Below are 27,969 nucleotides of genomic sequence, written 5' to 3'. Positions count from 1 at the left end.
ACAGAGTTTTATGAAAAATAACACAATGTACAAAAATACGGAAAAATTCTATTGTTGTCTATTAGAGAAGACCGTGCCCTAAACCAAGCAGTCATTTTTGGCTTTTGGCAAGTTTCTGCATTTAAACAAAGTTTCTCAAGGGAAGAACAAAGAAGATTTCAGCATCTTCTAAATATCATCCACATTTCAGGTCATTTGTTTAGTGAAATTATGGATAGAATTCCACATTGGAAGCACTGTGATCACCCTGCTGCCCCCTCCCTGGGGATGGAAATTCCCTCCATAGCACCCAGAACAGGTGTTTTTTGCTTGCATAGGAATTGCCGACACACCTTGGGCGCTGCTTCCAAAGACTACAGAGTCCTTCCTCCTCCTTCCTCTTTTCTGCTGACTGGAATGTGGACAGGATGGTGCAGCTAAGAGAAAAATCTTGCATCAGGGGTGAAAGCCATACTCTGAGAATGGCAAAGCATCAAGACAGAAGGAATGGAGGTCCCCGTGACTACACGGCTACTTGTATGAGCTTCTGGAAATGCGAGGTTTTCTGTTCCTTGCATTTAAAGTTAATTAGACCATTCCACTATTCTAAAGTTATTTTCTTTGCAGTTAAGTTTTACTTAGCTTTGTGTATAGCAGGTCCTTTCTCTTCCACTAAAGGCTCTAACACATCAACTTCAGGGTTACAAGAGAGAAACAGAAATCATGAGTGATAAGCAACTGTATTTATGTGACTGCCTGCAGCACAAACCACAATCGATGTTGGATGAGCAGTTCTTCATGACATTTATTTTCTCTCTTTCTGTCACCTGTCCTCAACCATTGCAGGTAACCTGGAAAGCTGTGACAAGCTTCATCAGTGTTCTAGCTGATTCACTTTACTTTGCAAACTGAGCAGGGTGGTATACAGAAACAACCAGACAAATTGGGATATTCTACAACACGTTACCATTGGTATTTAATATTTTTTAAATTGGACATGTTAAAGTTTTTCTAAACAAACCGTTAGATACAGCAAGGATTTCATTGTAGCCCCCCCCCCAACAAAAAAATGTTGAAAGGATAGGGCTAATTTGGAATTTGAAGATAGGATCAGTATATGTGAACTATGTGTTTATCTAACATTAATATGCAACATAACATTATATATTCACATGCACACATATATACATACACACATACATATATGGCCTTTTGCTGCTTAAAAACCACTTCCTCATAAATGCATAATTTCATTACATCCCCATAACATCTCTGTAAGATGGTGCAACTGAGTTTATCAATTTTAAGTAATGGATGCCTTAAAAACTCCCCTCCCAGGCTTCATTTATCCTGTCCAAATTGCCAGGCACTTAGGATTCCTCCCTAAAGAAATGTGATTTGTCTTTTCTCATGATGGCATGAAGTAAAGAATAAATTGATTTTATCATTTTCTGCACCCTGCCTCTCCTTTGAAGGGTACTTACCTAATGAGTGGCTCTCTCAGAAAGGATCCTAGATCAAAGAGGCCAACAGGATAATGCCTTGGAATAAGCTGCTGCCTTACCTCACTGTAAACTTCCTAAAATAGCTCAATATATACAAAGGCTTTTGAGGCTATCTGGAGAAGATGTCTAAAATGCAACAATACCCAGTAAATTAAGATGGATCTTACATCATCGGATGAGTTAAAAATGTAGAGGTTTCATTAAAATCTTTACATAACACAAGCACCAGAAATCACAAGAAGTTTAAAATACACACTTCAAATCATGTAACCATTAACCAGCTCTCAAAACCCTTATTCATTCCATATTTAATACTAAATTGAACATATCAGTCAGCCTGCCTGTCTATTAAATTACTATGCTAGTTTAAATCATCTGAGCAAGCACACACAAATAGATTTTAAATACTGTATCTCATGGCTTCAATTCCTTTTAGCCACAGATATCAAATTCACCTATCACAAATTAAATAATTGAGCTTTGGTTACTGAAATGTAAGCTTATTAACCAGCATTAATAAAACCAAACATATAGAATGATGTTCTTAATATTATTTTAATAAAATTCCTTTTAAATAGGAGCAAATGTAACAAAGATGAAGCATTAGGAAATGTAGCAAGAGGGTTTAGATATTTTTTAAGTAAAAGAATAATCTTATACACAAGGGAAAGTGAATATTGTACTCTTCTATGAAAATGCAGGGTTGGGGCACCTGGGTGGCTCAGTCTGTTGAGCAGCTAACTCCTGGTTTCAGCTCAAGTCATGATCTCAGAGTCCTGAGATTGAGCCCCACATCAGGCTCCACGCTCAGTGGGGAGTCTGCTTGAGATTTTCTCTCTCTCCCTCTGCCTCTCCCCCGACTGGTTCACACACTTTCTCTCTCTCTCAAATAAATAAATCTTTTTTTTTTTTTAATGCAGGGATGGGGACTGTTAGTTCCTTCCAGTGTGAGAATAATGACTGGCAATTAAAATACTAACCAATAAAGACCAAACTAAATGGGGAGGTGTTGGGGGGAAGAATCCTACATGAAATACAGTCAAAGGCTCTCCTCTGACCTCGGTTCCTAAAAGGGTTCTCAGTCTTAGGAAGTTACACTGAATACTCCATGTCCCTCTTTACCCCAAAGAGCTACAACGGTCCTTACCTTTGGAATAGCTTTCTAAGTGGGATTCCAAATTTCTTTGGTTATAGGAAAAAACTATTTTTCTCATCTATCTATTCATTTACTTGCTTCTTTATTAGTTCATTCATTTCCTCCTCTCATTTTACTAAAGTGTAAGCTTGATCAGGTGGGATTTTTCTGTTGTTCACTTAGAACAGTAACTGTCACATAGAAGGTACTCAGTGAATATGAATTTTTTAGCTAATTCATCTTTTCATTCCTCAAAAGTTTATAAAATGCCTACCACATGACAGGTTCTAGATATCCAATATTAAAAAGAAATTCCATTATAAATAAAATAAAACCAACTCATGAGAAATCTTTAAATTAGAGGAATCAAGCAATATTTTCTCATTCTAAATTCAGTCTAAATTTAAACTAAGAAGATAATTCCCTGCCCTGCTCCAGGAAAATGGGAGGGAAAAATATAGACAAGTATGGCACATGTCCCAGAATGATATAACACATAACAAAACTCTGGGGATAAATGAAACAGCTGGGTTGTGGGGGTAGCTATCAAAAGGTAGCACAAGGGATCTTTGTAATGATGGAACAGTTCTATATCTTGACTGTGACAGTGGTTACACAAATTTATACATGTGATGAAATTACATATAACTACATACACACACACGAGTGCATGTAAACCCAGAGAAATCTGAATAAAGTTGGTAAATTGTACCAATATCAATTTCTTGGTGTGATACTGTGCTATAATTTATAATTATGCAAGATTTTACCATTGAGGAAAATGATTTCTTGTAACTGCATACCAATCTATAATTACTTAAAAATAAGTTAACAAAATAGAACAGAAGAATGCTTATCAAAACATTCTTTATATTGGCAAAACATAAGAACTAAGATAAATGTCCAATAAAGAAGTGAACCTACATGACATTATGTTAAGAAATTAAAAATAATACAATTCTATGTTTATAACATGGAAGGGTGTTCACCATTCAGTAAGCAAAAGAAACAGGATTTACAAAATATGAGAGTACAATTGAATTGTGTTAAAAAAATATAGAGCAAAAAAGAAAAAAAAAAGTAAAGAGTATTTATAAAGGTTTGCACCAAAATGCCATCAGTGTATGTCTCTGTGTGGTAGGATCATAGGTGATTTTCTTTTTAATTTTGCTTCTTCATATTTCTTAATTTTTCTTTTCTGAAATGAACACTATTATTACCAGAAGAAATATCTAAAATGCTGTCTGTGCTGTGTATGGGGCTCAGGTGAATTCTGTGTGCTCTGAACAAAAACCAAGAAAAGTGGGAAGATTACATGGAAAGCCATTTCGGTTCCATTTAAGTACCAGTGAGGTACCTGCAAGTGCCCATGACTTCCAGTGGGAATGGTGTTCACCAGGGCCTGGTGAATTCCCTATTAGTAATTATGTGGATAGGAGTCTGGTTTATGCACCCTGGGAGGTTGGACCCAGCTGCTCTCCAATTTTAAAACTCTGTGCCATTTGATTTTACAACGAATTTAACAGACACCACCTTTCATTTCAAAAGCCCCTTTTATGTTTCAAAGCACTTTCACATATGCTGATTTATATTCATTTCAGTTCAGTACTTTAAAAAAAAAATCCTGCCTGTACAACAATTCTATAAAATAGACAAGGTCGTTATTATCACCTCCATGTTACTGAAGAGAAAACTGAGGTAACCAGGGAATGATCTCCTTCATGTTATGGGTAAGTTAACATATCCCACCTCCTTTCTCTTGACTCATGGCCCCACCCCTCCGTCCTCTAATACTGTACAGCCTCTCCCTTCCCACAGGGTTTGGAAATAGATAGACTTCACCTAAAGTTGCTTACATGATGCCTGCCAAGTTGAAAGAAAAACAATAGGGCACCTGGGCTGCTCAGTCAGTTAAGCGTCTGCCTTCAGCTCAAGTCATGATCCCAGGGTCCTGGGATTGAGCCCTACGTCAGTCTCCCTGCTCAGCAGGAGAGTCTGCTTCCCTCTGCCCCTACCCCTGTTCGAGCTCTCTCTCTCTCTCTCACTCTCAAATAAATAAAATCTTAAAAAAAAAAAAGAAAACCAATAATCCTTGGCACAGAGTGATAGTAAACACTGACAGGGATATACCCATCTGATTTTTTTCTACTAACTTATGTTGACTCAGTTAATGTCCAGTAACCATATGTAATTTCATCACATGTATAAATTTGTGTAACCATATGTCAACTCGGCTTAAAAATCAAGATTGATCAAACCAATTGGTTGACTTGAACAGCCCAGGAGGCTCCTGAATCTAACTGGGGTTGCTGGTCAATATAATTGCCCTGTACCTGTGCCCACATAGTCCTGGGAAGGAGCCCATAAGTGGCGCTTCTGGGCCAGTTAAATGGTGAATAGGGTCCATATTGGGCTTAATGAAGCAGGGCTTTGTTACTTTTACCAAAGGAATTAACAGAAGAATTCTGTATTTATTTTGCAGTGGCAGAAGATTAAGCACTTGAGCAATAATGTGGCAATTCACCAAAAGAGGTCTTAGTTAGGTGCTATCTGAAATCATGAAATTAAGTGGGAAAACATACACACAGAAAAGGTTTATATGTTTAAGAAAAATAAATCCAAATTTTAGATAAATGATACTCTTCACAAAGTATACTAAACAAATGACATATTTTCATTGGCTGATAGCGTCATTTACACACATATATCATTTTCCATGGGCCAAGTCCTCCTGAGTGCCTCTCCTCTCAAACACTCCACGAAAGTCATTATAGAAGGAAACAGAAGGGCCAGCGATCTTAAGGTCATTTCCCCTAAATCATACCGCCGCCAAGTGGAAGCAATAGGATTCCAACCTAGATCTGATGACTCCCAAACCAGTGTGCTTCACCATTACTTGCTCTCCCAAAACGCTGAAAGTATATGTCCTTTTTATAAACAGGAAGTAATGGAAGTTTCCCTACAAAGGCATAATAAATCACTCCAAGAGATGGAGTTAACTTGGGAATAGCTGGAGAACAATGAGAGAAACTAGGCTGAACATCACACATCACAACATACAAGGTGGCAGAAGTGGGACTGGTGAATGGAAAAGAATAAAGCTTGATGGAATCAATGTACTGCTATTGTTAATAAATTATTGATCAAGCTGGTAATGTCACAGATGTTTGAAATACTTTTCTTCTTAGCTACATAAAATCCAGTCTTCACATTCAATTATTCACTCATTCAATAAGCAATTACTGAGCATTTACCATATGCTGGGCACTGTTCTAGGCAGTAAGATAACCACGGTGACTCAAACTGATGAAAGTTCCAGGCTTGGTGGAATTCACATAAGCTCCATGAGAAAATAAGACAGTAGAAAAGGGAGCTTGAGGTAGAAGGTTTCAGTTTTAATGCTGGCCAATGGCCTTAAGCAAATTACTTGAAATCTCTCTGAATCTCAGTTCCCTCACTTCTAAACTGAGGATAATAATATCTGTTTTTATTATGTATTATTTTATTAGGAAAAATGCAAGTTTATGTATAAAAAAACTACTTATTCTTTGGTCTTGAAGAAACTGAGGTAGTTGACAAGTAATAAAAGTCTTGTCCTCATTATTAAATCCTTCAAAATATTTCATTCCATATTTTCCATGATCTAAGCTTTCTGGGTTTAATGTTAACCATGTGTAAGACTTGTGGGGTCAGGATAAGGTCATGCTTCCATACCTAGCCACCAATTTCAAAGTCTATGTTACAGGCTTAAGATGCCATAATTATGTACGTTTCCCTTATTGTGGAAGGAAGTTAAATTATATCTTAGTGATTATCTTAACTTATATAGAGAGATGCTGCTTCTTGCCTACTTCTTTAGGAATAGATCCATAGCCAAGTGATTGTTTCTAAAATCTTTGAGTAATTTTCTTTCCTATGTTCTTCCATGGTGATATTTCATTGTAAGAATGAAATAAGAGCTAGGTGGAGATGGGTGTCACAGGCCCACAGGAAGGATCATTGCCCAGCATGAGGCCACACTTTATTGATTAAATCAAAGAAAGAGATTGGTTCCAGTCTCCCCCTACCCCTCACCTACTCTACCCTGGGGTGAGGGGGAGGAGGGGGCAGGGGGATTTCCAAGTCTATTTTTATCAGACCAGCAAATCAGAGTCCTTGCTTTCTAAACAAAGAGGTGCCAACCTTGAGACTCTATGAAAGCCAACACAAGCAACGCATTGTACACATGTGAAAAGAATATAATTAGCAAAGTTATAGTCACAATTAGGAAATACCTCCTCAGAAAAGTTTCCACTTAACTCTGAGCAGCACTCAAATTACTATTGTGCTTAACGAGGCCTCTGTCTCTTGGCCAGTTCAGACCTTTGAGACAAATCTAAGAATAACAGCGCCGTCCACAAAACACAGACGCACAAAATTTAATGCTGGATTTTTTTTTTTTGAATAACAGATATGAAAAATGTGCAAATTGGGACATGGAAGCTATAATTAAAAAACATAAGAAGCATAGTCATGGAAATGAATAGTTGTGTTGGCTAAATTATTCTTTCTTCAAGTTCTTTCTTTGTCTCCTCTAGCCTTCCTTTCCCCATCCCTAAAGGAAAGTTAGAAAAGAGAAACCAGGAAAACAAAAATGGGTACTCACTTCATCTCCAGGATCTCCTCCAGCTGTTTTCTCCTTTCTATCCGGAGGTTGGCTAAATGCGCTTCTTTTTCAGCCAGAGACTGCTGCGTGGAGGCCAGGCGTGCCTTGGTGGCATCCAGTTCCTGTCGGGTCTTCTCCAATGCATTCATCAGTTCCTCTATCTGAAAGGCACGTGGAACGTGGTGTGTTATTTCTCCTTCATTCAAGCACCAGGCCTTCCTTGCTAGCCTGTATTCCGATAACAGACACAAAGGAATCATAGCCATCCTTGATCTGGGCACCGTATCTTAGAGTCCATTCTTTCTTTGTCACTGGTTGAAAGTAAATGTTTCAAACACAAGAAATGTCCAAATTTCTCCAGGGTCCTCATTCAATTGGATTGTCCAATAACCTTTATGGAAACTTTTTAATATATTTATTACAAGTGGAAGGTAACAAGCTTGACCCAATTTCAACCTGTGTTTGGCAAAAATCTCAGATACTGCTCATAGTAGGCAGAAGGCAACACTCAAAATGCATTTGCCCAGCACAATATACTTCTGTGTGTAGGCCCCAGAGTATTCTGACAGGAAGTTAATCTACGTGTTTCAGATTCATTCACGTTTTAACCTATCAAAGCGTTGTTTGGCAAAAGCGATTTGATGTCCAAGGGGCCTCGGGAGCCCCCTCTCACCTCACCTCCCTGCCTCACATTCAGGAAGCAAGGTTTGGCCAAAGGTAAACAGAATTTCAGCCACAAAAGGTTCAAGTTTGGTTTGCCCCTGAAGTTTGAGAGGGTTCTAAACTTGAAATAAATGACATGTAACTTTTATAGGGTGCTAATACACCATAGAAATAAGCTAGACTATCAAATATCCAGGATTTTTAGCCAGGTCCTAAAAAATTGGACCCAGGGAGCCCCAAGGCAAGGCCTTATCCTCCCCAAACCATTGGGGGCTTTTAAAAGCCAACACGCAACAAAGAGAGCTGGTGTTTACGGTTCTGTTCCAGAGACTTCCGTGGAGCAAGCCAGTGAAATGTCATCCCTTGCACAGAGGCGGGCCGCATCCACCCTGCTGACTTAAAACCGTGGTTCCAGGAAGTTTCTAGATTCCAGCGTTGGTATTTGGGTTTCTAAGTCACCCCCCTTCCAGCTGAACTTGGCAGAATGGGATCATCCATCACTAAAGTCAACAGAACGCCCTTCCAAATGTGTCAATGACATGTTAGGTTCCAATTCATAAAGACTTTCTACACAATTTCTTCAGTTTTACATGGAATTTTTTCAGAATAAGCATTATAGTTCACATCCAAGGTAAATTACATGCTTTTAAGATTCAGAAAGCCCTCCATTTTTCCCTGATAAAAAGAGGAATTTGATGACCATATAATGTAAATCAAAGCTGCAACCAAAAACAGTTTAAAAAGCAAGGAATATGAGGGTTAACCATGAAAGTCCCAGAACCACACCTGCCTAATTGTAGAATAGTTTTATTCTTTAACTTTAGAAATATACAAAATTTAAAAAGCAATTGTAATATTTATTTCTCATATAAATTTATAGAATATTATAAATATGACTAGCAGCCATTCTACAAAGCAATGCTTGGTGAGCCTGAAACAGATATTTTTCCTGCCCCCCCCCCCCATTTTTGATAGCAGTGTAAAAAAAGATCAAAATTATGGTCATTCCAAGTGCCAACTCAGATTCAGTTTGCCCAACCCTCTATGAGATGGACTGTGTTCTCATGACCCCATTTTCTTTCATAAATCACTCTCTATTCAAAATGCACTATTGATCTCAGAGAAGAGGGAGACTATCCAGGATTCTCACCTGCTAAATCTCTCTCTCATTAAGTTGAAGCTGATCTGTCTGCAATCTACAGACACAGAGATACTCAACTGGGTTTCCCAGTGCTTAGTTCACCCGCTACTTTACTGCTTGGGGCCAGCCCCAGCTAGTTTTATATTAACCCAACTTTAACAATTATACTTTAGAGTAATGACTTGCAGTCTTCCTTGGTCATTTCAGCAATAACCACATAGAGAAACCTGGGCACCTAAGAGATGCAGTCCAGAGTTTTTACTGATGGAGATGTCACTGGCTGCCAGCATCAGGAACTCCTAATATGAGGTGAGACTGCTATTCTCAACACATAGCAAGCAGAGTCTCCAATAGTTTCGCAGGCCAAGGACTACGATTCCTCCAAATTCACATATCCCAGGGCAGTGAGTATTGTACGTTGAGGACCACTGGGGTCACTGGCCTCAGATACACAGTTCTAGTCTTCACACAGCCACTGTTTCTCTCTGTGACTTTGTACAAATGATCACTTGATTCTTTGAGTCCTAGTTTCCTAGTGATGCCTATGATACCTCCTGTGTTAAACACCTAGAGTTCTGCAAACTATTTCCTTTGCTACCAAAGCAGGAGCGTTAAAAAGCAAGAAATGTTTTCCCTGTTGTGGTGGTCATTAGGGTGGTTCACAATATTCCAGTTCTCCTTAGGGCACATGGTAGGGCCACATTTTGCCCCTCTGTTTTAATAGGGGTGAGGCTTTGGCCAATAAAATCATTGTCATTTCCAGGTAGAAGCATTTAAGTGCTAGTACTTAAGCCTGACCTTCCCTTTTCCTTGTGAACTGTGTTTCAGATGATGTCTCCTTCAGCCTGAGTCTCAGAGTGACCACAATGAAGCCCAAGGCCAACCCACATCACATAAGCAAGGTATAAACCTCTGTTGTTCTACACCATGAGATGATGGCTGTCTTTTACCCCAGCCTGGCCTGAGCTGTCTTGACTCGTAAGCTGTCACACTTCTTATCAAGTGCCCTAAATCTGCCTCCATCTCCCCACCACCAGTCCCCTCTCATCAAGAAAGAAAATTGCTTTTCACTTTTGCTATCCCATGGAAACTCTACACTTGCAAGCCATTGGTACCTTCCTTCTTGCCGCATGTCTTTTTTTTTTTAATATTTTATTTATTTGAGAGAGAGAACATGAGCAGAGGGAGGGGTAGAGGGAGAGGTACAGGCAGACTCCCTGCTGAGCAGGGAGCCTGACTGGGGCCCAATCCCAGGACTCTGAGATCATGACCTGAACTGAAGGCAGATGCTTAACTGAGTGAGCCACCCAGGCGCCCCCCACATGTCTTTTCTTAATGTATAGTTTGCACAGCCAACTTCTTCCCCTCATTTGACATGACATTTTAGCTGGATATGTATATGTAGCTTGTGCCTTAAAAAACACCAGATTAGAATCTTAGCTCCATCACTTACTATGTGACTGACACAAGTTCCTACATCTCTTTCAGAGTCAGTTTCCTTACCAGGAAACAGGGGACCATACTGCTTATTCTATTCCATATTTGTGGGCATTAACTGAGATGATGTTGCGTATACATTATTTATTCTTCTTCTAACTGATGTCAGTAAAATGACTTTTCTTCTAATAATGAGAATAAAGTACACTCATCATATAAATTGTAAAAGATACAGATATAAAAATTTAAAATTTCTTATTTACGATTAAATAATGACATTCTTTTTCATTAAGATCACCCAAAATCAGGGCACCTGGGTGGCTCAGTTGTTTAAGCTACTGCCTTCGGCTCAGGTCATGATCCTGGAGTCCTGGGATCGAGCCCCACGTCGGGCTCCCGCTCAGCAGGGAGTCTGCTTCTCCCTCTGACTCTCCCCCCTCTCATGCTCTCTCTCTATCATTATCTCTCTCAATAAATAAATAAAAATCTCTAAAAAAAAATCACCCAAAATCCCACCACCTGGAAATAAACACTCTACACATTTTGTTATAATTTCTCCTTCTCTCTCTCTCTCCCGCCATGTGCATGTGCGTGTGTGTGTGTTTGTAACTGGGATGCTACATACAATTTTCTAAATAATTTTCAATAAATGTATCATGAGAATTTTCCCCTTGTCATTAAATAGTCCCTTGTAAACACAGTTTAATGGGTGAGTGGGGTTGTATCCACCCACCATTTTCCTAAAACCAACTCTTCCCTTGAGTTCTCTGAAGGTCTCTTTTAGATTGGAAAACTATTTCCCATGTTTCTTTTGTAAATTCTTCATCTTCCTGCAGACTATCGTTGGATCCTTCCTCTTATTACTCTGTCCTAGAATCATTTTCTTCATCCATGTGTATCTTTAGGAAGAAAATTGAGGTCTGTCTCCACAGCTCTCACCTATATACAGATACCTTTCAAACTTTATCTTTTACTCCCTTGACCTCTTTCACATATACCTAACCACCTGTTGATTACTTCCATTTGGATGTCCTAGTTATCACTTTAGATGCAAGATGACCAAAAGCCAACTCGTGATCCATGCACACCTGCCTAAACCAAATCCCTACCGCCCACTCCTTGCCCTCCCAACCTGCCCCTCCCTACACTCCCTAACACATCCACAGGTCCAATACCGTGACCTTTACTCAGTCTCATGTTTAAGACCTCAGAACCATATCTGTCCCTTTCCTCTCCTTCCTCTTTTCTTTTCCATTCATCATCAAGTGTTATAGCTCTATTTTAGAAACACTTCTCTGATCCATTATTCTTTTTTTACTATTATGTTATGTTAGTCACCATACATTACATCATTAGTTTTTGATGTAGTGTTCCATGATCCATTGTTTGTGCATAACACCCAGTGCTCCATGCAGAACATGCCCTCTTTAATACCCATCGCCAGGCTAACCCATCCCCCCACCCCCCTCCCCTCTAGAACCCTCAGTTTGTTTCTCAGAGTCCATAGTCTCTCACATCATTCTTTTTTTTTAAGATTTTATTTATTTATGTGAGAGAGAGCACAAGCAAGGGCTGGGGGGTGAGGCAGAGGGAGAGGGATAAGCAGACTCCTCACTGAGCAGGGAGCCCCTCACAGGGCTCAACTCCAGCACCCTGGGATCATGACCTGAGCCAAAGGCCGATGCTTAACTGATTGAGCCACCCAGGCACCTCCATAATTCTTTTCTATCATTACATTTGATGCCTCAAGCTCAGGTCCCTTCCTCTCCCACATTTCTGATGGGGGATGAAAATAATTGTGTGCGTGCATATGTGTGTGTGTGTGTGTGTGTGTGTGTGTATTCCTAGCCTTTGCCTCTACCCCATACACTAAATAAGGACATAGCTTTGCCTGATCAGCTTCTCCCCATCATAGTGTATCTCTCAGCCAGGTCCATTCCTGGATTTTAGGACATGGAATTAGCCAATGGATAGCAGAGTGAACTTGAGAAACCTAGTGCAAAGGTACAGGACTTTGAAGCACAGACTATGAGGATCTATGTAATAAAAGGTGGGAGAAAGAAGTCAGAAGGGAAAGAGGAAGAATGAGCCCTGAGACTGGGGACAGAGAGAGATTTCTTTTGTTTTAAGGGCAGAAGAAGAAAATTGTAAGAAGAGAAAAAGGGAAGGAGGAAAAAGTTGCTAGGGGCTATTCCTGGGGCCCCTTCAATGTTTTCCAAAGACACAAATTGAAGAATTAGACTACCCTTTTGATTTTTTTCAACTGTTTTGACCGTGTGTGTTTGAAAGTGTCTTTAAACTGGGCCCTATGTGTCTAGGATTCAAAGATGTCCCACAGGACTCACGGTCATAACTTATCTCTACTGCCAAGACAATAGACCTAAACCACCAATATTTTGTCAAAAATATCACTGGCCTGGCTCCAACACCTCAAAGAGCTCCCAATTACCCATAGTAGTGGTTTTCTAAATGTGTTCCTTGAGCACCAGGGGTTCCAGGTTCCCAAGGGCATCTGGGGTCTGATAAATAGGTCAGTGGCATGGGAGGAGGAGTATGAGTCAGCAGAGATCTTTTCCACCATCCCACCCTCACAGGGAGTTGTTCTACTTTTGTTCTACATATAGAATTCTACTCAGGATTTTGAATTTTTTTAAAAAATTTAATGTATTTTGAAATGCTGAGAATGATTAAAAGCATGATTATGAAGCCAGGCTGTACTAATAATACCTGTTTTACCACGTATTAGTCATAGAACCTTGGGAAAGGGTCTGAATTTTCTCATCAGTAACAACAGCACTTCTCCTAAGAGTTACTGCAAGTATTAGTGAAGCAATGAATGTACCGTTCTTAGTGCAAACACTGGCAAATGTGAAAACAGGAGAGGTAGCACAACACTGTGGTTACAAAACAGAATTCAGGAGCTAGCTTACCACTTACTACCTACGCCACTCTGAGTGAGTTACAAGAGTTCACTGAGCCTCAGGTTCCTCACGAGTGATGGAAGGGTAATAACAGAACTTAGCTCACAGGGTTTTTGTAAAGATTCAATGGGTTAACATCTGTGATACCCTGAGAATAATGCCTAGTACTTTGTGCCATAGAGGTGTCAAGTCTTATTAATACGGTGCCTGGTATTTAACCCATTTTATGTTTGCTTATTACTGAATTCAAATATTGCGCTTCCTGTCACCTATCCTCAACAGCATACACAGACACACATACACATGCACAGCCCTGGACTGCCCCACAGTGACTCCCTCCATTTACCAAAGTCATCCCATCTTTAGGCTCTGTCACAGAGCCCTGGCTTCCTTCACAGACCTGACATTCCTTCCAGCATCCATACTCAAAAAATAGCTGCAGGACGGCAGGAAGAGTACGGTGATTAAAAGTTGTAAAAGCACATACCTGGACCAAGTTTTGGTTTCACAGTAGGATCTCTATGACCTTAGGCCAATCTTAACTCAGTGCTTCCTAAACCTTGATGGACCTTAGAATCCTTCAGAAAGATATGAAGAATTCTGATGCCACAGTTCCATCTCCACCAATTAAATCAAAACGTTTGAGGGTGGGAGTCAGGTCTTTATATTTTATTAAAGATGCGGATGATTCCAAAGTGATTCCAAAGTGCAGCCTAGTCTAGGAACCCTGGATATTACTGATCTTTCTCTAAGCCTGCATAGTCCTCCCCTATAAAATGGGGAGGAGAGAGAAACTACTGCACAGCATTGGCAAAAGCATAAAGGGAAGTAATACACATAAAGCATCCAGCCCTTTCTGCTGGACACCCTGGAAGTGTCCATGACAGTTACCATTGTCCCTGGGAGGGGTCCCTAGCCACATTACCTCCATCCAACCCAAGTACCAAGGACCAGTTCTTACTGTCTACACTTGACTTTCTACCATTTAATTATATACCACCTCACATTTCTGCACACCTTTTCATGTGGATGCTTACTTAGACTTAGTTGCTACAACTGGATTGTAATCCCCTGGAGGGCAAGGACCACATCCTCATCCTCTTTGGAAACCCCTCCAGCCCCTGACACAACAACAGTGTCCATAGTCAAGAAGTACCTGCAGGATGGCAGGAAGGGAAAGGCAAAGGCGTGATTCTGAAACACCCTCCTTTGACTCACTTAGTGCCATGATGGATGAAGTGTGAGTCCGAACCTGATACTTTCCTACCCCATAAATCAGTGGTCCCCTTGCCATCCTCACCAAACATCCTTCAAGGTCTTGCTCCCTGTTTGCCTCAAGCACCTTCCCCTTGCTATGGAGATGAGGGGGCTCGGTTACTCAGCTCCTGAATGCAAGGGGGCCCTGCATTCCCTGCCACCCCAGTAGCCACTAAGAGCACCCAGAAACTGTGAGGTTCAGGATGGCACAATAAAAATGTCCCAAGCTTTGATCTGCGGTACAAGCAAGCAGCTTTTAGTCCTGCTCTGCATTCCACATGCTCTGCCCTAGGACCTGGAAAATATGCACTCTCTCCTTTTCGCCACCTCAGAGGGCATCTCCTACGTGCCAGCCACTCTGCTGGACACTTGCAGCAGGCTCGTCCTCAGAAGCTTTCTGGTTTGGCAGACAAGCTTAAATCAAAAAACTATTTAATCACAATTGTGATTAAAAAAAAAAAAGCTAGGGATGCCTGGATGGCTCAAACAGTTAAGCTGCCGATTCTTGATTTTGGCTCAGATCATGATCTCAGGGTCCTGGGATCCAGCCTCACATCAGGTTCTGTACTCAGCAGAGTCTGCTTGAGGATTTTGCTCCCTCTCCCCGCTCTCTGTCTGTCTCTCTCTTTCTCTCAAATAAAAAAATAAATAAATAATCTTTTTTTTTAAGCTATTAAAGAAAAGTACTGAGTGATGAGCAAGAGTGAAACAAGACCCAGTCCTGCCCTAGGCCTCATGGTCCACCTCCCTAAATCAGTCAAGTGGAGTGGCTTATTGAAGAGGAAGGAAAAAATGAGTGCTGGTGGACCAGGCTGTGGGGCCTTGTGGTCCTGTGCATTAGGGAATTGCTACTTGGAGAATCACAATGATTATGAGTTAAAAACCATTTTTGAGAAGCCCAGCAGGAAATCAACATATTTGTCTTGATTTAACACAACATTTCCTTCTTTCAGAGGTGTATCTACTGGTAATTTACCAGTCAATAATATTTCCTGGGGGAAAAAATTTAGAAAACCATTTAATTCCTAAAATGCCACCTTCGATGAAAACAGAATTCACGGCAACCTCAGAAGTCTTTTATAAGACTCAAGATGTTCCAATTTAAAATAATTTCCTAAAAGGTCCCTAACTATGTCAAAACTGAAATTCTGATACTATATCTGGAGAGCTAAGATTACATTTTAAAATACATCAGTTTGTTTTTACAAATCTAGAACATAATAATTAAAGGCTTCTTCAAGCTAGATGTCTATTAGGCCACACAAATTTAAAAAACAAATAATTGTGTGTCATTTCTGATTTTATTAGTCATTCCATGTGGCAGATCATAAAACCTGTCTTATGAAATGGCTAAATTACCAGGACTACTCAATTGCATTTGAATAATTCATAACTCTGTACACTTTAAGAATAATGAAGCTGTTAAATGAATTTCTAAAGAGTCTAATGCTTACACCCAGCCCTGGAGAAACTGTCGGAACTTTTAAAGTGAACAGTGGAGCCTTAAAACAATAAAATAAAAAACCTGTTTAAGACCTTAAATCATTAACATGTGTCGACTTAAACTTACACATACATTTGTGTTGTTTAACTAAATATTTGAAAACCAGCTTTTCTCTCAGTTATCTGCCAAGTGCCCCACTCCAGGTTCTGTGTGTCTCTTCCTGACACGTGGCAACGTACTGTGCTTTTCATGAGGCTTGCCTGGCAAGAACTGATCTTCAAATATTTTGATAAAACAATTTTTTTTCTTAAATCATATGTCAGAATTGAGTTAGTGTCTATTTTGTGTTAAAGATTTGGAATTTTTAAACAGTTTTTTAAACCATGTTTTAAAAATACATGGGCCCCTCTGCCTTAGCCTTCACCATCCATCCTGGTTTTCTGTCTTCACTCATCCTGAGTACAAGAGGATGGTAGTTTTCAGTTTGCACCAGAACACAGAGCCAATGAAATCCCCATATCCCAGGTTATAGCCAAACCGGAATGTGAATTGGTCCTGTGGGAATGGCTGGGACCTGGCCCAGGTCTGCTCTGGGCACAGAGAAGGTCACCCAGAGATCAGAGGGCGAAGATAAACGCTGAAACCCTCCCTCCTCAGCAGCAAGAACTTCTCAGACAGTGATGCTTGTGGCGGAGAATCTGTTAAAACAAGGGCTACTAATCTTATTTTTCCAATTACTCTTATCTGACATTTCTATCTCCATGCCTTCCCACCTCCCCACTGCTGCCCTAGACTGACACCTTTTGGAAAAGGTTGAAACTGAAAATGCCCAGACTGCTTTCTGCCTGGACCTGACCACCCTCAAGATTGTGTTTGGGATTTTGTTCCCTCCTCGCTAAAGTTTAAGCATTGAGGAGATTTGCTTAAATATGTCACCTTGGATCCTTCAGCAGCAAACAAATACCCACATCAAGTGAGTGTGTTTGGGCTCAAGCTCTTTGATTTTGACTACATTTTAAATTCCCCCTTTTCCTTCTCTTCTTCCCAGGCTCATTAACAAAACTTCAGACCACAATAGAAGATGGATAGAGAAGAAATGTGTAAAATACATACATCTGACTTAGATTCTGTTAAATCAAATAGTATTGGAATACAAATGAATAGAAGTTTCCCCACAATGCCCTGAGCACTCTTCATTCCAGATCAGAGTGGGCTCAGTGGAACCTCCTTGACAAAAAGGCTGTGTAGATGAGTTTCTGTGTATGTTTGGTCTAGGTATTTCTTGAACAACTGGGAAGCGTTCTTTACTTCGCCTGTGCACAGTTCCACAACATGGCAAAGAGCTAGTCTTTTCCCTAACAGTCTGGGACATTCTTGGAAACAGTGTAGCTAGTCGTTAAGATTATGGACCCTGAACCCAGAAGGCTTAGTTCCCAATCAGATCCAGCCATGTTTGGGCTATGTGACTCTGTAAAAGATTCTTGACCTCTCTTTACATCAGCTCGCGTCTCTGTAAACTCTGGATAATAACTGCAGCTCCTGGGCTGCTTGTGAGGAATCCCTGAAGGTGAGTAGTTACACACTGGCACATAGCAAACACACAGTAACCTGTAATCATTACCAACAGTGATGTTAGTTGAAACACTGCTGCTTAGCTTTCAGCCGAGTAGAGGATGAGTAAGCAAGACAAAGTTACAATTTCCATTTTCTTACATTTTCAGAGAGACACAATATTTTTCATTTTCAATGGAAAGGTGAAATATTTTACTACAGAATCTACAATAAACCAAGTAAATCTCTCTCAAAATATGTGTTGTTTCATATTTTAGTCTAACTTAGCTGAATTCCAAATACAACCATGAAGGAACTTGTGAAGACATTAGAGCAGTTATTATCCAATAGAACTTCCTATGATGATGGCAAGGTTCTAACTTGCACTATCCAATACACATGTCCCTAACTACGTGCAGCTACAGAGCACTGGAAATGTTACTGATGCAACTGAAGAACTGAATTTTTAATGTAGTTTAATCTTAATTAAAATTAAAATGTAGGGCGCCTCGGTGGCGCTCAGTTGGTTAAGCGTCTGCCTTCAGCTCAGGTCATGATCCCAGCGTCCTGGGATCGAGCCCCGCATTGGGCTCCCTGCTCAGCGGGGAGTCTGCTTCTCCCTCTACCTGCTGCTCCCCCCTGCTTGTGCTCTCTCTCTCTCTCTCAAACAAATAAAATTTAAAAAATTAAAATGTAAATAGCCAATTGTAGGGGCTACTGTACTAGAAAGAGCCAGAGCACCTAAGTTTTACAACTTTATTGTCCAATGGTGTTTAGAAATTATTTCAACCTTTGAGGCAACTGGGTGGTGCAGTCAGTTAAGTGCCTGACTCCTGGTTTTGGCTCAGGTGGTGATCTCAGGATTGTGAGATGGAGCCCCGTGCAGGCTCCATGCTCAGTCTGCTTAGGACTCTTTCCCCTCTCCTTCTACCCCTCTCCCCCCTCCCACCGCTTTCTCTCTCTCTCTCTCTCAAATAATAAACAAAATCTTAAAAAAATTATTTCAATCTTTGTAGAAAGTTTATCTCTTTTGAATATATGAGAAAAACTTGTAAGTTCCTTTACATTCACTATAGTTCATAAATTACCATTTGATCTGTGATTCCACTTTAGGAATTTATTCTAAGGCTATCATAAGTTATGCTGCCAGAGGAAATTTTTCTGAGGACATGTTCATCATAGTGTTGTTTATAAAAATCAGTATAAAAATTTTGTATGTGTGTATATATACATATATAAATACAAATGCATACATATATACACACATATGTACACTCACCTTCTGCATAAATGAGTTAAATAAATTATAATGTGTGTGTGTATGTATAAGTGTTGCAAAGAAATTGGATAGTAAATTAGAGGCATCCAATTGTTGAGATGTTGGACAGATATTAAACACTAAGTAGAAAGATTGAATTTTAAGGAAAGAGGTTCATGAAATCCCAAGTGAGAAAAGCAAGCTAGTAAATAGTAAATACAATACAATCCCAACTATATGTGGGTTTTTAAATGTATATTCACAGAAAACAAAAAGACTAGAAGGAAACATATCAAAATATTAATGATGTGTTTGTTTCCAGGCATAGTGATTTTAGGTAGTCTGTTCTATTTTTCTTTGTACTTTTGCTGCAAATATGAATTATTAATGTAAAAAAAGAAAGAACAACTTTCAGAAAATTGCAACCAAGGAAGGTCTGCATAGGATGTACTTCTGCTCCCATGGAACAACTGGTTGCGGTAAACCAGCCTCCAAAGGAGAGTTCTAAAGCAAGTCCAGAGCAAGGCAAGGCCCTCTGGTGGCAGTTACAGTGGCAGCTACCCTCAGCCAAAATAATCTTAACTCAGGCCACACTTCCGGGCACAGCTGCTTTGTTCCTGACAGTCACTTAGATTTATGCTGATTATAATCCCCGTTCACCAGGGAGTGCTTGAGTGTTGGTGACTCCAGAGCTGTCAACAGTCATTCCTGCCACCTCACCCTACCCCACAATGTGCTTGAATGTTGCTCATTTCATTACTGTTCCTTCATAAAGTTCCTATGGGTTTTGGAAGCCCAGTATGGTTGTTTGTTCGTTTGTTTTGTTTTGTGTTTGTGCAGCATTTTATGATTTTATTATTATTATTTTGTTTCTACATCTCTCAAAATTAGTTGTCGGCCCTAAAAAGTCAGAACCATTTGTTCATGCCCCTAAAACCACCTCTATTAAACAAGGTCTATTCATTCCCATTCAACAAATCGGGGCAGTGTTCTCAAACAGGCCTACTTTCTTGTGATATAAGGAACAGTTCCGAGGCATTTCCAAGGAGGAAGGATGAAAGAAGGAAGGCTCTTTTACTCTGAATTCTCCTACTGGCTTGGCTCTGCAGATGATACCTGTCGATTGTGACACATTTCCATCAGCCCATATCAAGCCTGACTCCAAGCCCTTTCCTGAAGCCCTCAGGACCCTTGCATCAAAGTTCCATCAGCCTTGAGCAATAGGTAGTGGCCTCTCTGTATGTCATCTTGGTCCTTGTCATATGGAGTCTGATGCATCCTTGATCCAACCACCAGACCCAGCATCTTCTCAAACACACAGTATATGGTCAGTAAATAATTACGGGAATTGATGCCAAGAGGGAGAAAAGAAGAACTATACTATAGAAAGGTAATCATTCTGTCAATCAATATTTCCTATAACCCATTTGGTCCTCACATACTTCCGAAGAATCAGGCCATTTAACTCAAGCTCGGAAAAGGTAAGGGGTTTACCTAAGAATCGTAGATGACTTACTCTTTACCAGAATGTGAGTATGATTGTTGAGTACAAATATAACGGGACAATTGTTAGAGGGCCATGAGACCCTCAACAGTAAAAAAAAAAAAAACAAAATGAAACTAAACAAAACCTTGGTTCATTCTCCTCCGTGTCCCCAGACCTGAACACAGCATCTAGCATACAACCAGCACCCACAGGTATATGGATGAACATAATTTAGTGACTAGACCTGGGTCCTACTTGAGTCCCTGGAGTAGAGTATTCACTATAGGCTTTGATTCCAGCACTGTTCCGAAATATCTTACTTGATTTTTGTATTAATTTTCTATTACTATGTAACAAATTGCCATCAACTTGACAGCTGAAAGTTCTGTAGGTCAGAAGCCCAGGCAGGAAGCACGGTATGACTGGTTTCTCCACTCAGGGCCTCACAGGGTTTAAATTGAGATATGGCAGGCTACATTCTCATCTAGAGCTCAGGGCTCACTTCCAAGCTTATGCAGTTGGAACAGAATTCAGTTCCCTATAGTTGTAGGTGTGAGGTCCTCTTTACCTTACCACTCCTAGCTCCTAGAGACTATTTGCTTTCCTTGTCACATGGCCCACTCAAATCTTTAAAGCCAGCAATAGAAAAACATCCCTTGCATCACATTTTTCTCATGCCTTGACTCTTTTTCTTCAGGAATAGCCCAGTCCCTTTTAAGGGCTCACTAATTAGATCAGGACCACCAAGGAAAATCTCCCTTTCCTAAACTCAACCTCATCATAAAGCACACTTAATCACTGTAAAAATATAAAATTGCATTTCAAAATATATGTGTCAAATATAGGGAACTTCTTTAACATGATAAAGAACATTTACCAAAAATAATCTACAGCTACCATCATACTTAATGGTGAAAAACTGAATGCTTTTCTCTAACATCAGGAGCAAGGCAAGGATTATCTGTTCTCACCCCTCTTATTCAGCATAATACTTGGAGTTCTAGCCACTGCACTAAAGCAAGAAAAAGAAATAAAAGACATAACAATTGGAAAGAAAACAACAAAACTGTCATTGCTTGTTAACGAAATAATTGTCTATGCAGAAAATCCTGAGGAATGTGAAGTGGCACAACCACTTTGGAAAACAATTGGGTAGTTTCTTAAAAAATTTAGTATGCAACTACCATATGACCCAGCAGTTGTATTCTTTTCATTATTTACTTTGTGGTATATGCATAGTGTGGAACACTACTCACCAGTAAAAAGGAACTAAGTATTGATACAACCAATAATTCAGAGGAATAGCCAGTAAATTATGCTAATCGAAAAAAAAGCCAATTCCTAAAGGCCACATCCTATATGATTCCATTTATACAATGTTCTTTAAATGACAAAATTACAGAAACAGAGAACAGATTAATGCTTGCCAGGGTTAAGGGATGGGCAAGGGGAAGAAGTTGAGTGAAGTTATAAAAGGGCGGGGTGAGGGATCCTTGTGGTATTGGAAGTGTTCTGTAGCTTGATTGCAATAGTGTCAATATCTTGATTGTGATATTATACTACAGTTTTGCAAAATGTTACCACTGGGGGAAAACTGGGTAAATGATACACAAGATCTCTCTCTCTTATTTCTTAAAACTGTATATGAATCTACACTTATCTAAAAATTAAAGGTTAAGGCAATTTTAAGTGCATGTCATATATATTAGGCGCCCACTTCAGCTGGGAAAAGGACAGCAAGAGCAAATACTGGGGGATACAGGAAATGCTCACATAAGGTCGGTGAGGCCATTCCCATCGTCCTGAGGACTAGTCCTCTCCAAAATGTCATAACTATGAGGATGTCAGCAGAGAATGCTCATGTCCTAAATGGCTTCCAGTCCCAAGGACAACTACATATGCAGGTAAAACCTTCGGCATTCAAATCAATGGCTTGACACCTACTGACTCAGGATGCAAGAGTGACGTCCTTAAGAGTTAAGTGATAAAAATGTCGTAACTGTGGTCCCCTTTTTATAAAAGAAACAAACTATCATACACACAAACACACACACATACACACACACAATTTTAAAATACTATGTTCAACAACAGTGCATCATAGACTAACTCATAAAGGCCACTGGCAGGTACCAGGTTCCTTATAATTATAATCCAGGTAAGTAAAAAAAAAAAAAAATCACAGTAAAGCTTCATTATCCTCAAACTAAATATATCCTCCAGACTTCTGGCTTGGTTAGCTCCTCAGTGGGAGGAAAGCAAAACCCAGACATGAAGTGCCAGAATGAAATCTTCCACTTCAATTTCTTCTTTATTTAAAACATTTTATAGGGCTTTATGTTGACCCTGTGGCTTCAGGAGAAGGAAATCCTCCAAAATGTGTCCCTGGGGCACAGCATCCCCCACAGTGACTTGGCTCCCTCCTCTCAGAGCGATTACTGCTACATGGAAAAAAACAATTCTTAATTGGTTAACTTCGGGAAAACTGCTTCATAAAGGGAAGACTTGGAACAAAGACGCCCACCCAAACAGCCAGTTCTCTCCACATACAAAGTGACTGGGGATGAGTTTGAGAGACACCACGTAAGCAGGGCTGACAGACAGATGGAGCAGAACTGTACTTTCAAGCTGGAAGGAGGGTTTATCCACTTTCCTTCCATCTCCAAGTGGAATTAAGTATCCACCGGATCACAAGAGCAGATCCACTCAACTGTGCCCCTCCTTCCAATCCTAGCAGTCATCGTGTGCTGCTCAACATCCTCCCCGCACTCCAGGGACCGAGACTTTACTTTCTGGCCATCCAGCTGAACTAATGAGAGTGGGGTTATGACACTGGGCTCCCAGGACCAGTTACTCTGCTTCTCACCTGGCTCTGCACCGGAGACTGTCCCCCAACCCCTGCTAGGGGCTGTGGATTGGTCCCAGGGGAGCCCAGCAGACAGTGGGTGGATCGCAAGGGTCAAATCCAGCGCATTCCTATAAAAACAACCAAAGTACACATCCTGCCGAGTGTAATTTTCGTGCTTAAAAGCAGCAACTTTTGTTTTTCTCGATTATCCTGACACAGGGGAGCATTCACTGTTAATCTGAGCAGAGACAAAAACTACTCAAATCTTAATGTGTGACACTTTGTTCTTCAAAACTTCACAGTTGTGACGGGAAGTGCTCTGTCGACAGGACAATTTATACTCACATATTAAACGCCAGGCTTCGCCAAGTACTTGTATCATGCTTTGGAAGTAGGTGTCTATGTTTTCCCCATAAGACATTTTCTACAATTTATGCCTTTGAACTCTATTTTCAAAATAAGTGATTCTTTCTCCAAGTAGCTCTTTTCAGATAAAAAAAAAAAAAATCACCATTTTCATTACCAATATGAGATTATACTCTAGTCCCATATAAAATGATTAAACATAACCCTGAATCAAACATAATCTTGGTATTAAATAGTCTCAAGACAAACTTAAGTGAAAACATTGGATTCCTTGCTTGAACGCCAAATATTCACTCAAGGGTCTGATTGCTTCAGCTGGGACTTTTTCCCCCTTTTATGATTTCTCAAATATGTAAATCACTTAGTTTAAAAAATATTTCTCTCTTTTCTTCAAGAATTAATACTGTTATAATTATCTATAAGGAGATCATGGTATCTGGACTTCACAAGGAGAAACAACCTTGGTATTTAAAATATCTAACAACTATACATATATGGAAACGAATACCCCATTTTGTTGGGTCACACTCAGTAACCTTAGAGGCGCCTCTATCTGGGCAATAGTTCCTTTTGGATGAAACACAATTAGGCTGTGTAATGTGCTGAATCCCTTCAGATAAACTGTTGTGCGCACAGCCGGGCCACTCTCGAGCTGGCTTTAAGGCTGAGGCTGTCAGGCCCACTTCTCTGGTTAATGTCAGTAGCACTTATGTATAAAAGGTGACTCCAGTGTGTACAAATGTTGATCTTTAGAGAAGTCATGCCTAGACTCACACACACATCCACTCTTTCGTCCACTAGGTCAACGGCAGGAACGGAGGGCGACCCCGCAAGGGGCTTGCCAAGAGCAGAGTCTTACCTGTCAGGGTACATTGCCCCCAGGGACTTCCCTGCCTGAGATTAATCCATAATCCTGTTTCGTGTTTAAAAAATTCAGGTTCTAAAAGCCTGATGGGGAAATGTTCTAATACACCGTAACAAATTAAGTGCCAATGCAAGTAAGCACAGAAAAGAAGGGACTGTGTGGAGAAGGTGCCACAAAATGTTTGGCCTTGTCCAAAATCATTCTTTAAGGTTCCAGAATAGACACTAAAAACATGTTTGAATGGCTGGAGTACCTGTAGGTTAAAAAAAAAAAAAAAAAAAGTTGAAACCATCTATGGTTTTTCAGCTTGCTGCACAAGTTAAGTGAAATAAAGATGCCCCCTGATGGAAAACACAGCCGAGGTCCTGAAGAAATATAATATTCGCTGATGTGACTTCCAAACTAAATTTCATCTGAATACCAAACAGTAAGAAAGCTCTCATCTCAGCTCTGAACAATCCTATTTTTATTACATCAAAATTGTTTCTTCCCTTGCCAACCTCATTGTACCCCTTTTTGCTACAAAGTTAATGTCCAGAAAGCGTCCTTTTACAACTCTAGCAGACCTGACCAAAAAAAAGCAGGAATTCCCAATGCTGTAGAAACCATCATGAACATGTTCTCATCTGGATGATTCAAAGAAGTAGAACTCACTCCACACTATGGCGAAGAAAGAGAACATCTGGGTGAACACAGTTCTGAACGAGATGGCCATGTGAACTCCTTGACACCCAGGAGCACTGAGGTGTGGACAGAGACAGCTGACCTGGTAGCATCTTCTGCTTCGATTCGGAGAGAAGGAAAGGCATGATAGCTAATAATACAAGTTCCCATTTTAATTTGTGACTCAGTCTTTGATTATAGTCATTCCTGCTGAGATTTAAGTTAATAATGTTTGGCAACAATGCTGACCTCTTCAAAGGCAAAGGTGAGCATGGAAAGAGCATTTTCTACCCAGATGCAACCTCTCTAATGTAAGAAAAGCAGCTCAGTTTCCAAAGGTGAAAAAAAGGAGACAAATCACCAACCTTATTGCTCAGTTTGGCGCTGCTTGTGTTGGTATGCATTTGTGCGTGTGCGTGTGTGTGTGTGTGTGTGTGTGTGTAGCGTCCTCCTGCCTGACCCCACCAGTCCCCTCAATGTATGTTCCTACCCTCAGGGATAGGTGAGAATGAATTACCACTTCCATTTTTTGTACTACGGGTGGAGAGACCCCAAACCCTACAATTGAGCAAAGGAATTTTTACACCTACAAGCACTGACTTCCAAAATCAAAATATAGTTTTAAAAGAGGCAGTGTGGTTTCTATCGCCTTGCAAATAAAACCCCAACTCCTTCTCCTGACCGACAAGGGCCCTGTTTTATCCAGCCCTTGCCTGTCCCCTTAACGACATCCCATGCCTCTCTGGCCTTCCCTGGACCTTGCAGAATCTGGTCTTTCTCCTCTACCATGCCTTGTTTCTCCCCCATCCCTTCCAAACCCTTCAAACGAGAGGCATCTTCTCACCTATCGGGTCTCAACATAAATGTCACCACCTCCAAAGGCCCTTCTGAATCCCCTTAGATAAAGTTAGTTGCCTGCCTCCCACCCTGCTATAGTCCCTGCTATTCCTCATCTCAGCTCCAAGTTTGTTTCCTTCCAGCATGTATCACAATAAATTACTCCACTTAACAATTTCTTTGTATGTATCTTCCCATTCCCCTCACTAGGCTCTTTGCTTCATGTCTAACTTAGCCAGTTATCTGTAATTCCCAGCTGGGGTCTAGCACATGGCTGGCACTTAATAAATAATCACCTTACTCATAACTAGAATTAGTAAAAACAGTAACACCTGATAGATAGTCACATCAGTGGTTTGCAAAGGGAGTTCCCCAACCAGCAGCAGCAGCTTCATTGGGGAATTTGTGAGAATGCACATTCATAGCATCCTTTACCCTGCACCCGGCCCCCCCCGCCTCCACCTACGGAGTCAGAAACTCTGGAGTATGGATGGCCCAGCTATCTGTGTACAGCAACCCTGTGGATAGATTCTGGTACATGTTCAAGTTTGAGAACTACTGGTTCACACCATATTCCCCATTTTCCAAAGAGCATTTAAGCACCAATGTCACTGACTTGCCTCTATTTGGGAAAGGAAGAATTAGCACATTCTCACAGGAGATAAATCTTTGTAAGCAAAAAATGACTGTAATCATTCAGCCCAGAAAAGTCTCTAAATTCACAAATACCTCTGTGTTTAGGGGAAAGTCAGTGAAAGAAAACCAATGCATTTGCAGGATATCCTTGCTCATTTCTGTTCATGCAGGCAGAGTGGATCAGGCTGAATGTCAGGACGCTGCAGGCAAACCACTGGTATGGGACTCCTGCCTTATCCATGGGGATGTCCCAGAAAGGAGCCCAGATGGATAGGGACTCTTACCTCCCCAACTCCACCTTGATGGTAAGGTTCTTGACACAGACCTTGTCATCTTTGCACCCAGGCCTGACCTAATACCTAGCACAGAGTGGTCACTCAGAAAGTGTCTGCAGAAGAACCAGTGGCTCTCATGTCATCTGTATGGCTGGGGAGAAACAAACAAGAAGGCTTTGCTTATTGAATTTACTAATGGGCTAATTGCCTTTACATAAGAAAAGTGGTTCAAAAACACAAGAGAGCTGGTGGTGGGTGAAGAAAAAAGTATAGGTCTCAGACTCAAGAAAGATCCAGATTTAGGGGTGCCTGGGTGGCTCAGTCAGTTTCCCATCCAACTCTTTATTTCAGCTCAGGTCATGATCTTAGGGTTGTGAGATTGAGCCCCGTATCAGGCTCTGTGCTAGGCATAGAGCCTGCTTAAGATTCTCTCTCTCTCTCTCCCTCCCTCTGCCCCTGGCCCCACTCTCTTTATCTTAAAAAAAAAAAAAAATCCAGGTTCAAATCCTGTCCATTTCATTCTGTATGTCTTTGGCCAAGGTACCTGACCTCACTGAGCCTCCCATTCTTAAACTGGACATAGAGATATACATCCTGACACATAGGACAGCTGTGGGGATTATATGAGGTTGCAGGGTAAATGTCCAGCACAGTATTGGGTATGTAGTGAGTACTCAAAACATTGTCACGACCCATAATATCATTATCACTTACTTGTTTAATTGGGGGAAATGGATCAGAATTCTGTGCCTCTGATGTAGTGTGTATTCTGGAAACATTTAATGTAAGGGAGTTAGAGAATTATACTCTTGCCTATCCCATAGCTTTCAATGTGTTGGGAGAGATCCATCAGTATAAAACAGGAAGCAACACAGGCACTGAGGTTGGGTAGTTAATTGCCTGAATCCCTTCTCTGCCACTTACCAGCTGTGTGACCTTGAGTAAGCCACTTACACTCTCTGGGCTTCTGCCTTTATAGATTGGAGATAATAATACACTTCACACAAGGTCGTAGTGAGGACTGGAGATTAAAATGTTCATGAAACACTCATTCCTG

General features: G+C 40.5%; 1 protein-coding gene across 1 annotated transcript in view; it reads right to left on the bottom strand.

Moving 5' to 3' along the window:
- ERC2 (ELKS/RAB6-interacting/CAST family member 2) overlaps nt 1-27,969 on the bottom strand; it is a 917,787-nt gene that overhangs the window by 202,873 nt on the left and 686,945 nt on the right. The window contains exon 15 of the mRNA XM_044912797.1: nt 7,265-7,425. Coding sequence (XP_044768732.1) covers nt 7,265-7,425 — 161 coding nt within the window. The remainder of the gene's footprint in view (nt 1-7,264; nt 7,426-27,969) is intronic.

This window comes from Neomonachus schauinslandi, chromosome 1 (assembly GCF_002201575.2).
Source record: "Neomonachus schauinslandi chromosome 1, ASM220157v2, whole genome shotgun sequence".
Classification (NCBI taxonomy): domain Eukaryota; kingdom Metazoa; phylum Chordata; class Mammalia; order Carnivora; family Phocidae; genus Neomonachus; species Neomonachus schauinslandi.
This window is presented reverse-complemented; position numbering and strand designations above follow the sequence as displayed.